The sequence below is a fragment of the Urtica dioica genome, chromosome 4, assembly GCF_054948205.1.
Source record: "Urtica dioica subsp. dioica isolate 48M chromosome 4, U.dioica_male_clone48M_v1_H2, whole genome shotgun sequence".
Lineage (NCBI taxonomy): Eukaryota > Viridiplantae > Streptophyta > Magnoliopsida > Rosales > Urticaceae > Urtica > Urtica dioica.
Genome location: NC_142759.1, coordinates 23,302,185 through 23,318,575, shown reverse-complemented (window position 1 = coordinate 23,318,575; position 16,391 = coordinate 23,302,185). Strand labels below are relative to the sequence as shown.

General features: G+C 53.6%; 1 protein-coding gene across 1 annotated transcript; it reads right to left on the bottom strand.

Annotated features, from left to right (window-relative positions):
• Positions 1-14,111: 14,111 nt before the first annotated feature.
• LOC149401286 (uncharacterized) lies at positions 14,112-16,119 on the bottom strand. The gene is made up of 4 exons (XM_089610653.1): positions 16,095-16,119; positions 15,002-15,999; positions 14,801-14,876; positions 14,112-14,713 (listed from the first exon to the last, which is right to left on the bottom strand). The coding sequence occupies exons 1-4, from the start codon at positions 16,117-16,119 to the stop codon at positions 14,112-14,114; spliced, it is 1,701 nt and encodes a 566-aa protein (XP_089466779.1).
• Between the last annotated feature and the right edge of the window lie 272 nt (positions 16,120-16,391).

The following is a 16,391-nucleotide window of genomic DNA, read 5'->3' as shown; positions in this document are numbered from 1 at the left end:
GCCCGTTAGGCCGGGGGCCTCAGGGCCGGGGGCGCAGGTGCGCGCGCGCCGGCCGTGCCGGGTCGTGGGTGCGTCAGGGCGCTCGGGCCTGGTGGGCCGGGGCCCGTTGGGCTTCCGGCCGGTAAAACCCGGCCGGCCTTGAATCGTTTTTGAATTTCTGGTGTCCCGAAAACGACCGGTAACATTAGCCCCCCAAGTTTACGGCTTACGGGACGTAAGTCGTGAACTTTTAGAAGAGAAAAGGGCGTTGAGGTAATTTCACCTGGGGGACTGGCGCGCGCGCGAGGCCGGCCCGCGGGCCGGGCCTTGTGTCCCGCGTGCAGGGGGGGGGGGAGGAGCAGGGTTTGCTCCTTCCTCTCCTATAAATAGGAGAGCCCCCGCCCTTTCTGTTCACACTGGCAGCCTGTGGGTAATCGGAAAATTCCTTTGAGCTTGAAATTTCCCCTGAGCAGCCGACTTTTTTCCTTTTTTATTGGGGAGCAAGCTTGTTTCCCATGTTGATGATCCCGAGGTTGATCCTACCTGCCCTCTCCCAAATTTGGGGGGGGGGGGAGGGGGGGGGGGGGCGGCCAAGGGTCCCTTTGAGGAACTCGACATGATCCCCATCTTTGTCGAGGAAGACTCTAGCGCGGCCGACAAATGGCTCGCGGAGTTGGAGACCGACGCCACGGCGATAGCCGAGCTGGCAGGGCCCGAGAGCGGCCCACCTACTAGGTGTGGCCCCGAAGGGGAGGACGAAGGGACCAAGGACCCGCGATCGTCACAGTTGGTGATCAACCTGGTCTCCCGCGAGGCGTCCTTGATCAACCTGGTCTCCCGCGAGGCGTCCTTTGACGCCCCCTTGCTCAAGCAGCGAGGTGAAGTGGTAGTAGGTGCTGAGCTCCCTCGGGCATCTAACTTGGACGCCTCGGGTGTTGAGCTTGTGATAGTGCCGTCCGAATCTTTCTTGGACGAGATTTATTCCGACGATCCCCTAGGGTCGGGCTCAGAAGGCCCTGAAGAGGACTTGGAGGCTCCTCCCGCAAGGGGGAAGGAGAAACGCAACGGGAAGGTGTTGGCGACGGCCTGGTCAGCCTTCGAGTCCGCGGAGGCTTCGGGCTACACTTATGCCCGGTCACTGGAGAGGACTCGTATGTACGGAGTAGGCGACTCTGTCACCCCCGTCGGCTTAGACTGCAGGGGAATCGATGCTGCGAGCACGCTCACTTCCCGAGTCTTCAGCACACTTCGGGAGACGTATAGCATTCCTCCCTCGGTGGGATTGCTTAGACCTGTCCCCGAGGACAAGCCCTCTCGTCCCAGGGACGGGTACGCGGCCGTGACGATCGGGATTCTTGTCTGCGGGTTGCGTCTCCCGTTCCCCACGATTGTCCAGCAGATCCTGACCCGACTAGGGGTCCACGCATGTCAAATGAGCCCGGCGTTCTATCGCCTGTTGGCTACATGCTTCATGGAGTGGCACTGCCAGACGCAGCGTGCCATGACCGTGGACGACTTCCGTAATCTGGTTGCCGTCTTCCCGGCGCCGGGGCAGCCGGGGTTTCATATGGCCCGTGCTCGGGGCAACGTGAGGCCGGTCGAAGATTGTGACCCGCCTAACCGCCGGGTGTGGGTGTGGGTCACCTCGGACACCTTCGGCGAGGCGCCCCTTCGCTTCGGTCGTCTGGCAGACTTTCCAGCGGACGAGGGGGCAACGGAGCTCCCCTTTGTGAGAGAAATATCGGGGATGTCGGAAGCCCGCAAGGCTGGCGAGCGGTTCCGTTCCCCCGAGCTAATGGCGCTCACCGGGTGGTTCCCGCCCTTTGCTCCGGGCACCGAGGAGGCGCTCCGGGCGAGCAGGCCCCCGAGTCCCGTGGCTCAACTAGTCGCTCATGCTTCTCGAGGTAACTTTACGGTTTTGTAAAACTTTTTGTTTTGACAGGAACCTGACCTTCGTTGCTTTGTTTTGTGTAGCTGCAAAAAGGCGAGCTAGGAGGCTGGCCCTCGCTTCTCGGGACCCTGAGTCAATGGCGGAGATTCGCTCTAGGGTCGCTGACCGCAAGGCGAAGGGAGAGCGCGCCGAGACTGCCGGTCTAGTCGAACCGGAGTCTCGCGCTTCTTTGAAGAGGGCTTCGACATCGGCACCTCTCGACGAGCGTTCCGAACCCAAGATGGCGAACTCGGCGGTGGAGCTGGAGGCGATAGAGGCTCGAAGGGATTGTTTCCGCCACCTCGAGGGATCCCCACTATCCTGGTGGAAGGGCGTGGTGTCGAAGATCGACATTGCTTTCTTCTAGGCGGGGGTTACCGACGCTCAGAGGGTTAGTATTTCTGTTTATTCTGTTGTAAGCGTAGGTTTCAGTTTTAACCCTTGCTTCTTTGTCGTTGCAGGCGTATGCGAGGGCCGTGCGAAGCGACAGGATTTTGCATGACTTCATCCGGCGCTTAGGGGCATCTCAGGAGGAGCTCGCTCGGACGAAGGCTAGGTTGGCTCAGGTCGAGCGAGGTTCACACCCGGGGGCGGAGACCGAGACGCTTCGAGACCAGCTTCGTGAGGCCAGGGTGGAACTCCAAATCGCACAAGACCAACGCGACGGAGCCCAACTGTCGGTGGCCAAGATGGCGGGGGAGCTTACCGAAGAACGGCGAGCTTGCGAGGTGGCGACCCGATCAGCGGAGATTTTTCGCACTGAGGCTACCGACCTTCGGAGGCAACTGGATGCTCGATCTGATGCCTTGGAGACGTCGCACCGCCAGCTTACTTCGAGCGAAGCGGCGCGCGTTAGGACGGAGCGCGAGCGCGACTCTCTGGCGGAGGAAAACGTTCGCCTCTCGTCCAAGCTTGCTGAAGTGGAGCGAAGAGCGTCTGACTTGCAGGATGACTACGACATAGGGACCGAGGAAGCCCGTCGTGCCGGAGCGGTAGAGTGTCGGGATGCGACCGCGACCGAGAACGAGACCCGGGGGGTTACCTTTGAATTCTTCGACACCCTGTTTCCCCTGCTAGATGAGGGTACTATTTGAGCCGTGTGGCTTCTTTTTTAGCGCGTATGTTTAGCGCTTTGCTTTCTTTTCCTTTTCTAGGATTTCATTTATTTTTCACGCACTTTTTATTTAGCAGGTGTTTATTGGATCCAGAGCCGTGGCTCTTTTATTTATGAGATGTTCTTGTCGCTTTCGTGTTGAATGCTTATCTCAATTTTCGAGCAATTTTACTCGTATATGCCTTCTTTGCGGGCTGACGTGGCCCGAAGGGCTTGTTCCCCTACCAATAGTTTTGGCGGGTTTTGCGTCCCTAGCTGGGATTTGTCCTCCGCTCGCTCTATTGTTACGACTCGTCGTCGTTCAATGTTCGAGGCGATGGGGCGTTTGTGCCCAGTTAGGTGGTTGTGGCCCAGTGACTTCGCTTCGTGCCTTCCGGCGATCGAAGAGGTCGTACCGGGTAGTTTCCGGGGGCTCCGCGTCCGTGCCCTTGGCGACTGGACGTGCATGTTGCGCCGGGTTGGGCCGGCGTCTTTTGAGTTTGCGCTTTGGAGCAAGCGAACGTAAATTGCGCCGGTGTTAGGCCGGCGTCTTCGGAGCTCATGCCGTCGAGTGACCGAGCGGTTATGGTGCGCCGGCTGAGCCTGACGTCTTTTGGGTTCGTGCCCTGAAGCAAGCGAACGCGCTTTGCGTCGGATTAGGCCGACGTCTTTTTAGTGTTTGCGCCTTGGAGCGTCGGAACGTAGGTGCGCCGGGTTAGGCCGGCGTCTTTTTAGTGTTCGCGCCCTTGGGCATCGGAACGTAGGTGCGCCGGGTTAGGCCGACGTCTTTTCAGTGTTCGCGCCCTTGGGCGTCGGAACGTAGGTGCGCCGGGTTAGGCCGGCGTCTTTTCAGCGTTCATGCCCTGGAGCGTCGGAACGTAGGTGCGCTGGGTTAGGCCGGCGTATTTTTCAGCGTTCGCACCCTGGAGCGTCGGAACGTAGGTGCGCCGGGTTAGGCCGACGTCTTTTTGGGCCCGCTCACCCTGGAGTGAGCGAGCGCGGGTGCGTCGGGTTAGGCCGACGTCTTTTGGGCCCGCTCACCCTGGAGTGAGCTAACGCGGTTGTGTCGGGTTAGGCCGACGTCTTTTGGGCCCGCTTGCCATGGGGCAAGCGAACGCGGTTGCGCCGCGTTAGGCCGACGTCTTTTGGGCCCGCTTGCCCTGATGCAAGCGAACGCGGTTGCGCCGGGTTAGGCCGACGTCTTTTTGGGTCCGCTTACCCTCGAGTAAGCGAACGCGGTTGCGTCGGGTTAGGCCGACGTCTTGTGGGCCCGCTTGCCCTGGGGCAAGCGAATGCGGTTGCACCGGGTTAGGCCGACGTCTTTTACTCAAACCCTATTACGCCGGGTTAGGCCGGCGTCTTAGGTGTTCGCGCCCTGAGGCTGGCGAATCTTTGTTTGGCTCAAATTTGGCCTTTTTAGGTTTGAGGCAGCGCCTTTACACGACTTACATGCGTCCCGGAAGACGTCTTTCACCTGCGCCTTTACGCGTCTTACGGCACGCCGGGAAGGCCGACGTTTTACTCGAACCTGTATGCACGAAGGGCCGTCGGGGTCCGAGCTTCCTAAGTCTGTATCCCCGTGGGGGACTTAGGCCTGGGTTGAGCGACCGAAGTGCTCGTGGGTTGAGCGACCGAAGTGCTCGTGGGTTGAGCAACCGGACTTATGTGTTGCGCCGGGTTAGGCCGGCGTCTTTGAGCTCGTGCTATTGAGCGACCGAGCAGGTGTGTTGCGTCGGGTTAGGTCGACGTCTTTTCTCGGACCCGTATGCCCGATGAGCCGTCGGGATTCGAGCTTCTTAAGCCTTTGTATCCCGTGAGTGGGGGGCTTAAGGTTTTTTTTTATGCCGTAATTTCTCGAGTGTACGTCTCAGGACCCATAGCCCCCCGAGTTTTTAGTTTACAGGTCGTGCCATGATGACTAAAAACTGTGATAAAGTGGGTAGAAAGACCTCAAACTTTATTTCTTATTAAGTTTTGCTAACAGGGAACATCCTTGAACAGTGGCGCGTAGGTCTTATTGAATAAGGGAAATCAGAGCAATAAATGGGGAGACTTGGTCACTGGTGGTACTGCCTCAAGTGCTCGGTGTTCCACGGGTGCCGGATTGGAGTTCCGTCCGTGTGTTCGATGTAGTAGGTTCCGTCGTGTATGACTTGTCGAACCCTATATGGTCCTTCCCAATTTGGGCCCAGGACCCCGGCGCCTTGCACTTGGGTGTTTTGGAACACGCGTCTGAGTACAAGGCTGCCGACGGCGAAGATCCGCCTTTTGACTTTGGCGTTGTAGTATCTCTCAACCTTTCGCTTTTGTGCAGCGAATCTGGGGAGGGCCTCAGATCTTTTCTTGTCGATCAGATCCAATTCGAGGCGCATGGCCTCATCATTTTCTTTTTCGTCGAAAGTGTCGACCCGGTAGGTGGGGACTTCCGTTTCCACGGGGACCACTGCTTCAATCCCAAAGGCTAGGGAGAAGGGGGTCTCTCCGGTGGCGTTTTGAATGGTCGTTCGATAGGCCCATAGGATGAAAGGCAATTCCTCAGCCCATGCACCCTTTTTGGCTTCGAGCTTTTTTTTGAGGTTGCTTTTAATCGTCTTGTTGACGGCTTCCACTTGGCCATTAGCCTGTGGATGTCGCGGGGATGAGAATGTCTTGCTTATCCCTAATTGGGCGGATATATCTCTAACCCTCGCGTTGTCGAACTGCGCGCCGTTATCGGTCACGATCGACGCGGGGATGCCGTGGCGGCATATTATGGACTTCCAGATGAAGTTTGTAGTGTTGGCCTTGGTAATCCTGGCCAGAGGCTCGGCTTCGACCCACTTAGTGAAGTAGTCAATAGCGACGATGGCGTATTCGTATTGCCTCGGGGCTTTGGGAAGCTTGCCGATAATGTCTACGCCCCATTTTGCGAAGGGGCGTGGAACAACGATGCTACTTAAGGGAGACGGCGGCTGACGTGGAACGTTGGAGAAACGTTGACACTTGTCGCACTTTCTTGCCCAGTCGTAGGCGTCTTTTTTCATCGTTGGCCAGAAATAGCCTTGTCGAAGCGCTTTGAGCGCGAGGGACCTCCCAGCGGCGTGGTTCCCGCAGAGGCCTTCGTGGATCATGCGGAGGACCTTAGTCGACTCGACGCTGTTGAGACATCGGAGCAGCGGGGTTGAATACCCGCGCTTGTATAAGGCTTCGCCTCTCAACACGTATTTGGATGCGAGGGCTTTCAGACTTTCGGCTTCTCTGCGGTCTTCGGGAAGTACCCCTCTTCGCAAGAAGTCCGTAAGCGGGGTCATCCAAGTTGGATGAGCGATGCTCTCAATCGTTCCAACCTCGTCACGTGAGACGGATGGTCGCGAGAGAGACTCGATTGGGATAGTTCCCAACCCGTCTTCGGTGATACCGGATCCGAGGCGAGCTAGGGCGTCAGCCTCGGAGTTCTCTTCTCGTGGGATCTGGATGATCTCGAACCAGGAGAAGGCATCTAGCTTGGCATTTGTCTTTGCCAAGTAGGCGATCATGTTAGGTTCTTTGGCAACGTAGTCGCCTTTAACCTGATTTACGATCAACTGCGAGTCACAATGTATTCGTAGATTCTGCACGTTGAGCTTTTGAGCGAGCTCTAGCCCTACGATCAGGGCTTCGTATTCGGCCTCATTATTGGAGGCCTGGAATCCGTAGTGGAGGGCGTAGCGTAACTTTTCCCGATCGGGATTTGTTAGAATCACGCCGGCGCCTGCTCCCTAGGCATTAGATGCCCCGTCTACGTGTAGTTCCCAGATGGGACCCGTAGGGTCGACCTTTCTCTTTCGAGCCGACAAGTCGTCGGTCGAGTCATCTTCTGCTCTTCCCATGTCGGGAGTGTAGGAGAATTCTGCTACGAAATCAGCTAAGGCTTGGGCCTTTATTGCTGGTCTCGGGTGAAACTCAATCCCGTACTCGCTCAATTCTTGGGACCAGATCGCCATGCGAGTCGATGTTCCCTTTTGAAGAGCTTTACCGATTGGGTGTCCTGTTCGGACAACGATTGGGTGAGCCTTGAAGTAGGGGCGTAGCTTTTTGGCGGCTACGAGGAGAGCGAGAGAGAGCTGTTCTATCTCTTTATAACGCGTTTCGGCGTCAAGTAGGGCTTTGCTTACGTAGAAGATGGGCCATTGAGCCCTATCTTCTTCACGGATCAGCACAACGCTCACAGCTCGTTCGGAGACGGCGAGGTAGATGTAAAGCGTCTCGCCATCTTTTGGCTTGGAGAGGAACAGAGGTGTCCCGAAGTAGTCCTTCATTTCTTGGAAGGCCTTCTCGCACTCGTCCGTCCATTCAAAGCCATCCGTCTTCTTAATTGCTTTGAAGAACGGTTGACACTTGTCGGTTGCTTTGGCCACAAAACGTGAGAGGGCGGCAACCCGACCGGTCAGACTTTGGACCTCCTTGACACGTCGTGGAGACTTCATGTCAAGGAGTGCCTTGATTTTCTCGGGGTTCGCTTCGATACCTCGACGGCTAACTATGTAGCCTAGGAACTTCCCGGACTCGACCCCGAACACACATTTGTTGGGGTTGAGCTTCATTTTGTACCGGTGGAGGATTAAGAACATCTCCCTCAGGTTGTCTACGTGATTGGTAGCCAGTAGGCTTTTAACGAGCATGTCGTCCACGTATACTTCCATGGTCTTGCCGATTAGGTCGGCGAAGATCCGGTTTACCAATCGTTGGTAAGTAGCTCCTGCATTCTTAAGGCCGAAAGGCATGACCTTGTAGGAGTAGAGGCCGCGATCAGTGACAAAGGTTGTCTTGATCTGATCGGGCTCGTGCATTCGTATCTGGTTATAGCCCGAGTAGGCGTCCATGAAACTTAGGAGTTCATTTCCTGCCGTGGCGTCGACCAGTTGTTCGATGCTTGGGAGTGGAAAGCAATCTTTCGGGCAGGCTTTGTTAAGATCTTTGTAATCTATGCAAATGCGCCACTTCCCGTTAGGCTTTTTGACCATGACCACATTGGCCACCGACTTTGGGTACTTGGCTTCTCGGATGAAACCAGCGGAGAGAAGTTTTTCGACTTCCTCGTTTATCGCTAGGTATCGTTCGGGGTTGAACGCACGTCTAGCTTGTACCTTTTCAGCGATAGTTTTATCGTCATTCAATCGGTGCACAATCACATCGGGGTCTATGCCGGGAATGTCTGCATGTGTCCACGCAAAGACATCCTTAAACTCCTGAAGGAAGGACGTGAGTTGAGTTTTGATGGCGAGAAGGAGTTGTGCACCGATCTTCACCACCTGGTCAGGTTTAGCTTCGTCGAGAATGATCGAAGTGAGATCATCGGGGGTGTCAACTTTCAACCTCTCGATATCGTCGCGGGGATCTAATTCCCCGAGTTGCCGTGTGTCTTTCTGATCACACGGGTAGTCGTCTTCCAGTTGGTAGATCGTGTTAACCCTTTTTTCAGCGGGCTTGCCGTCCACGCCCTGGACGTAGCATATCCTCGCTTGGGTTTGATCACCGGCCATGACGCCAATTCCCTCTTCGGTGGGGAATTTCACTAGTAGGTGATAAGTGGACGTGATAGCCCTTAGTCTGTTCAACGTGGGTCGCCCAATGATAACATTGTAGGGCGACTCCTGGTCGACCACAAGAAAGGGGACCATGTGAACGACTTCGATGCCTCCGGTAGTTCCGAAGGTGACCGGTAAATCAATGATTCCTTCAGTCATGACCTTTTCTCCCGTGAACCCAAACAGAGGTGTCTGAGTCGGGACAGGGCGGAGCCCCCCGAGCTTCATGCGCTTGAGGGTGGTCTTAAAGATTATATCGGCTGCGCTGCCGTTATCAATAAGAACTCTTTTTACCAAGTTGTTGGCCACCTGGGCCTTGAGGACTATAGCGTCATTGTGCGGGTGCACAACTCGCTTGGCCTCTTCATTGGTGAACTGTATCGTCTCGTGAGGTACGGACGGAGGTTCCTCGTAGGTGAGGTTAACCTGCCCGGCAAGGCCTTGTTGAGAGGCAGCTCTGAGGAGCTTTTTCCTTTGCCGGGCCGAGTCCCTGTCTTGCAAGCCACCTAAGATGGTGGTGACGACGTGGAGTTGCGTATCAGCCGTAGCTGCGACCGCTGTGCGGTAGGTGTTAGCGTTGGTCCCTCCACCTTTCTCAGGCTGTGGCCTGTTGTCGGCGGGGGCTGCCGCTCCTACCAAGCGAAGGACAAACTCTTTGAGCTCTCCCTTCTCGATTAACGTCTCAATTTGTTTCCTAAGATGGAAGCACTGAGCGGTCGTGTGACCGTAATCCCGATGGAACTCGCAATAACGGGACCGGTCGCGAGATGCGAGGCTGCCCCTTATTGGAGCCGGAGCGACAAACTTGTCACGCGCCACAGCGTAGATTTGCTCTACCGGGGCGTTCAAGGGAGTGTAACCCGAGTAGTCTCTAAAATTGCTCGCAAGACGCGGCTTCTGAGACATAGGGGGTCGGCTATCGGTAGCTTTTCCTCCCTTGTTTATCCTCTTACGGGGGTTGCCAGGCTCGTTGCCGGACTCATCCCGACGGCGGGAGCTTTGGTTGCTGCTCCTGCGGCCGTCGAGGTAATCCTCTACCCCCATGAAGGTTTTGGCTCGGTTCATTAACTCGGCCATCATAGAAGGGACTCTACCGACGACGGATTTTAAGAAGTCTCCGGTGCGCAAGCCCTCGATGATGGCTGTGATTGCGTCACTGTCGTCAAAGCGGTCAACCTTATTTGATTCTGCGGTGAATCGGGTGAGATACTGTCTCAAGGACTCGTTACTCTCTTGCCTGATCGACCATAAGTACATCTTGGTCTTCTTTTGGACCATGGATGTAGCAAATCGTGCTAGGAACATGTCCTTCAGGTCTTTGAATGATTGAACGCTTCCTGGTCTTAAATTCTTAAACCACTCGAAACCGGGTCCGGTGAGGGCAAGACTAAAAGCTTGGCATAGAGCCCCAGGTGAAACGCCCTGCATCGTCATCCAAGTTTCGTAATGTTGGATGTGATACGTGGGATCAGTTTTCCCATTGTATGGAGCGAGATTCAGGAGCTTGAAGTTTCCCGTGCACACCTCAGCAAGGATTTGGGCGGTGAAGGGAGAGGAATGTTCTTCCACGACCCCGTATGTATCACCGGCCAAGCCGCCTTCACGCAGGTCACGCACCTCATTACGAAGATTGTGAATCATGGCGATGACGTCGAGGCCGGTGTTGGGGGTCACTCCTTGTTCAGGAGGAGTAACCTGTCGCCTTTCGTTCGACCCTTGAGCCGTGCGAGGTTCCCCATTATTTGGGGCCGTAGGGTTGTGACCCTTACGAGCGCTCAGCCTCTCTCGGAGGTCTTCGCCACGGTCGTTCCGTTGGGCGGTAAGTCGATCTCTAAGATCCGGCCCGGCGGTATGGGGGCGTGAGCTTCGAGCCACACGTCTTACTCGCCGAGTCGTTGTGCCTTCCCTGACGTTGCCTCTTTGACCGAGTCGATCATAGGCTGAACGTCGGGAGGTCTCTTCTTGAGAGGAGACCGGTATTGCCTTTGTTTTCGACGGACCGGCTTCGATCTCAACAGGGAGTTCCCCGTCTTTGGTGAGAGAAGTCTCGACGTCCGCCGAAATTTCCAAGCCTTCATAGTCGGGGTCATAATCATGTCCCTCGCCATGAGGTCCTCAGATTCCCCGTGGGGGGCGCCGTGTGCAGGTGCCTTGCCCGCCAGTTGGCAGTGGTACCTTGCATTGGCTATCTTCAGTTGGCGGATTTTCTCCTCCATTTCAAGGATCCGGTCGTCCCGACTGTCTTGAAGAGGAGGGGGCGAGGGAGTGTGGCTCTCGTCGTTGAGAGACTCCTCGTCGCCTTGCGCTCAGGAGCGCAGGAAGTATTTCTTCACCGCGGTTGCGTTTTCGGGGTTGTTCACACCCTCAGAACGAACGGGTGGTTGACCACTCATGTCTTTCTCGAGTCGAGAAGAAAGGGGTCGAGCTGTAGAAGGGATTTCGGGCTGTGTAAGTCGGGAAGTCCCCTCCTTCTAGCGCCAAAATGTTGTCGCACGAAAATGAACAACGATTAAATACCTCGGGCGGTTCGATCCAAGGCCAGACCAAGTGATCGCGCCCGGGCCAAAAATGGGAGCTCGTAGACCGAGCTGCACCCTCCAGACCCTGAGGTGTGTTTTGGGGGGTGTGACCGTGCCAAAGGTTGGCTGCCTACGTACCCTTTAGTCGGGATCAGGTCAGAACATAGTTCAATTTGTGTGTCGGGGGATATCTTGGGCTCGGAGGCTTTGGGAATCCAAGGCTTTAGAGTAGGACCCGGCCCGTAGCTTCTAGTGAAGAATTTAGAGGGGTCGCGTGCTCGTAGCTCGGAGTTCTAGCTCAAGGGCCAAGAAGCCGGAGAGCGGTGCGTACCGCAGAAGCTCGGGTCGCAGAAGAGGAGCGCGCTCCCTCTCGTGGACGGGGGTCCTCGTGTTTCTGAGCTGAGGGAGGAGGAGTGCGCGCTCTTGGAATATCACAAGAGTGCGAGAGAGAATTCTCGAGAGAAGAGAAGTTTTGTGTTGGTGTCAACCCGGATTCTCTTTCCCTCCCCTAGGGGGGGGGTATTTATAGTTGTGGAGAGAGGCCTTGGGCCGGCCCCTTGAGGCCCACCGGGTGGCCGGGAGCGGAACGCGCGAGGCTTTACACCCAAGAGGGCGCGGGGCGCGCGGGGCCTCACGCCCAAGAGGGCGCAGGACGCGCGGGACATGTCGCCTGGATGGGCGCGGGGCGTGCCGGGCGCGGCATGCCCGACAGTGGGCGTGCCCGGCCGAGGTGGCAAGAATGCTCGGCCGAGGTGGCCGAGGTGGCAAGGATGCTCGGCCGAGGTGGCCGAGGTGGCAAAGACGCTCGGCCGAGGTGGCCGAGGTGGCGAAGACGCTCGGCCGAGGTGGCCGAGGTGGCAAGGATGCTCGGCCGAGGTGGCCGAGGTGCTCGGTCGAGGTGGTAAGGACACTCGGCCGAGTTGGCCGGGGTGGCAAAGCTGCTCGGTCGAGGTGGCCAAGCTGCTCGGCCGAGGTGGCCGCGGTGGCAAAGCTGCTCGGCCGAGGTGGCAAAGCTGCTCGGCCGAGGTGGCCGAGGTGGCAAAGCTGCTCGGCCGAGGTGGTAAGGACAGCCGGCAGAGTCAGCAGGGGCGCGGGAGCGCGCGCGGGCCGGGAGGCCGAGGCGCGGGAGCGTGCGCGGGCCGAGAGGCCGGGGCGCAGGGTGCGCGCGAGCTAGGCGCGCTAGGGCGCGCTGAGGCCCGTTGAGCCGGGGGCCTCAAGGCCGGGGGCGCAGGTGCGCGCGCCGGCCGTGCCGGGTCGTGGGTGCGTCAGGGCGCTCGGGCCTGGTGGCCCGGGGCCCGTTGGGCTTCCGGCCGGTAAAACCCTGCCGGCCTTGAATCGTTTTTGAATTTCCGGTGTCCCGAAAACGACCTGTAACAACTAGGATGTAGAACGTGCTTCACACGTGGTGGTTATAGATATTAATTGATAAATTTATCTTAAAATAGTGTTATGACTTCTTAGTACATTTTGATATAGAGTATTTTTAATAGGGATGTGCACGGTCCGGTCCGGTCTAAAACCGGTCAAAAAATCAAACCGAACCGGCTTAAACGGTTTAAAAAAATTAAACCAGACCGGACCAAATAAGAAAAAAACCAGACCGGATCAGTCCCAATCGGTTAAAACGGTCCAGTCCGGTTTAAACCGTTTTAGACCGTTTTACAACATACCGTTTTGGACCATTAGACCGTTTTAAATCGGACAGTTTTATTTTAACCTATTTTTATCTATATTTTTCTTAAATAATAACCGGTGCGGTTTTGTTTTAAACCAATTTGGACTATTTTAGACCAGACCATCTTAGACCGGACCGTTTTAGACATATTTTTTTAATTAATTTTTTATTTAAATACTAACCGGTCCGGTCCGTTCTAAACCGCGGTTTAAAATTTTTAGACCGGACCGGACCGTTTAAAAGTTCAAACCGGACCGGACCGGTGAAATTTTAAATCATTTAAAACCGGACCAACGGTTTAAAAACCAACGGTCCGGTCCGGTTTATGGTTTTTTTGCGCCGCCCTAATTTTTAATATTAAATTATGATGCGTTGTATTTGCTTTCGCACGTGAATAATAAAGATTTATTGTCATATTTTTATTCACGTCATATTATGTGAATAATAAAGATTTTACACATAATGTTAGTTAAAATTTATTAACACATATTAATATGAAACACTCAGAAAACATATTTAGTGAAATGATATTCAAATACATGCAATGATATTGGTTTCAACAAGCAAAGATCGAAATACCGTTACCGTTACCGTTCCGAGCTTTCGAATTTACTCGTAACCCCCCGTACCGTAAAGGAATACCGTGGGAAGCGGGAAAAAAAAGGAAACCGGTACCGTTGAACTTACTGTTACCGTAGAGGAATACCGTCAAATACCGTATTTACCGATGGGAATTCAGAAAAAAAAAATATACAAAAAAACATACAAAGTACGTAGGATAAAATTCATAAAATTAAAAATAGTGTAGACTGTTTCAACACAGTATCAAATTACAAACACAACAAAAAGTAAGTTCAATAGTACAAACCAAAATGATAAAGTTCAACACAATCCACCAGATACTATAGTTCAACAAATTCAACAAAGGAGTAATATAAATGACTACTCAAAGCGACCGTATGCACCGGTCATACAGTAATCATACCAAGTCATATAATGAGCACATGCACGAAAGTACCTGTCCAAGTGATAGTCGTACTCATACTGAGATGAACCAACAGACACGGAGTAGATGGATTAACCTGGATATGGTCGCACCGTTTCGGGAGCGTGTGTTGATGCATAGGCGTCCTGGTTGTAACTGGAAGATCTGTCATCATAAGATGACTCTGTGCCTTGAGGACCAATTGATACCGATCCGAAGTTGTAGGACAAGTCATCTACGTCATTGCTAGACGTAAATGACATGGCATCATTCATACCTCCGCCCTGACCTCCGCGCCCGTATCCCGAATAAAAAAAGGCAGGGTGATGAAGACGATCAAAATCTTCTTGCGATGGTGCGTATCCAAGTTGAGCACCGCCGACATCACCAAATTAATGAGGTGCCTCCAGCAGTAAAGGAACCCCCAGACCGATAGGAACCTCCATCACCTCCCCCTGATCCACCGTCACTTGCACCTCCACCTGCTCCGCTTGATCTACGGCTTGAACCTCCGCCATCTGAATCCGAACTGTCTCCGGATCCGCGTTGAGGTTGGACGTCCTCGTTCAGCACTCGCTCCGGATCAACTCCATGCTCTCGAGCCGCTTCAGCTACTGCCGGATCCGGGTTCTGGTTGACGTCGTCCATATGAACTTCGTCAATCCAGCGGAGCATTTCGTCGTCTCCCTCATTGTCATTCTCCGAGCGTTCGAAAGCTCGTTCGATGATATCCAAAGGATCCATCGAGTTGAGGTTGTTGTCGTGAATCCGAGTTGCTTCACGGAGCTGCAACTTCATGTTGTATGAGCAGAAAACAAGCTTCTCGAGTCTGCTGTACACTAGACGGTTCCTTTGTTTTGTGTGGACGAGAGCAAATGTACTCCAATTCCTCTCACAAGCGGAGGCGGATGAAGTTTGTGACAAAATTCGAATGGCCAACGTCTGTAAAGTCGGGGTCCAATTTCCGTAAAGCTCCCACCACTCAGCTGCAATCATGTGACATAAATCATATCATGTAATTTCTTACCATTCCATGACATAGTTAATGCATACAATTCATCTCACAAGCTTACTTGCACAAAGGGTGCCTCGTGCCGAAACAACACTTCTTTGTGAGAAGTCCCCTCGAGCGTCTCGAAATGCGATTAACTGTAATTAGAAAATCAAATAAGACTCATATATTCATAATGTGATATAGCTTGTAACAATTTATAGTTTTATACCTCTCTCCCAAGAATTGACCCATCAAGATCCGGATGCTAGAAGTCGAAAACCTTTGTGACAGCGGCCATGTGAGTATTGTTCATGGTTATATCCGGGTTAAACAGCAACTTTGGATTTAGGAAGAAAGCTGCAATGTGTAGTGGATGTTCCATTTGAGTACTCCATCTGTGGTTCATGATGTCGACAACCCATTTCTTCCCACTCATCGCTTCCAACTTCTTTTTCATCTCCTGGAAGACGTAGTATAGTAATCCCATCGTGGGATGCACCTCAGTGTCCACTAATCGAAGAGTGGTGTACATCGGCTCGAATATGGCACACACTTCGTCCACCGAATGCCAGAATCTGGGATTTAAACAAGTCTCAGATACGGATCTACCTGTAGGAGTTGCACTCAATTTGGAATCATCCCACCATTGACTACTGAACATCGTCCTCAACGCAGCTCTTTTCTCTCGGAGACTTCTGAGAGCTAGATAGTTCGTGGCAAATCTTGTTGAGCCGGGACGGATGATTTCACCTGGGGATGTCTCACGTAACTTGGACAACACAGTGCTGTGGTTGTAGATGAACTTAGTCGCATCGCTCGCAGCTTTGATAGTATGCTTAACACTATCTCTCTTGCAAATATCTTCAAACATCAGATCTAGACAATGTGCGGCGCAAGGTGTCCAGTACACATTGTACTTGCGTTGTAATTTCAACCCGGCACTCCTGTAGTTCGAACCGTTGTCGGTCACAACTTGGACGACATTGTGTTTTCCGATTTCTTTGAGCACTGACCTCAATATTCCGTAGATGTACTCCCCTATTTTCGTATGTTTTGATGCATCAACGGACTTTAAGAACACCATTGCACCAGCACAATAAACCATAATGTTTATGATGCTCAGTCTAGTCTTCCCCGTCCAACCATCAGTGAGTATGGTGCAGCCGTATTTTACCCACCGCTTCTTTTGTTCTTCAAGGTAGTTCTCCGCGTCTGCAACCTCCATATCGAGGTACTTGTTATGAATTTCATACGGAGTTGATATAGGAACGCCTGGACCTGCAATATGCCAATATACATCATGTTAACGTTTCAAGAACACATGCGATTCGACAATATGAAAATACAATTACTTATCACGAATTGAGGATTACCTAGATCTTGAGCGGACGCTATCATGTTTTTGAACTCATGCGAGGCGGCCTTACTCGCCGGCACATGTTGGTGAACAAAGAATTTTGTTATGTGTCTTCCGAGCCACGTTCTCTTCTTCGGATCAACTATCTCATCAATTTTTGTTTGCTTCGCACTCGCTGACTTATATTATGACGGAGCAGCTGGTGGAGATTTTTCCGTAGAACCACTGCCGGGCCCCGACATCATCCGAGCCTCCCATTCCGTCTTAGCCGCATCTTGTCTTGACCTCTTCATAACTGCTCGTAATTGCGCTT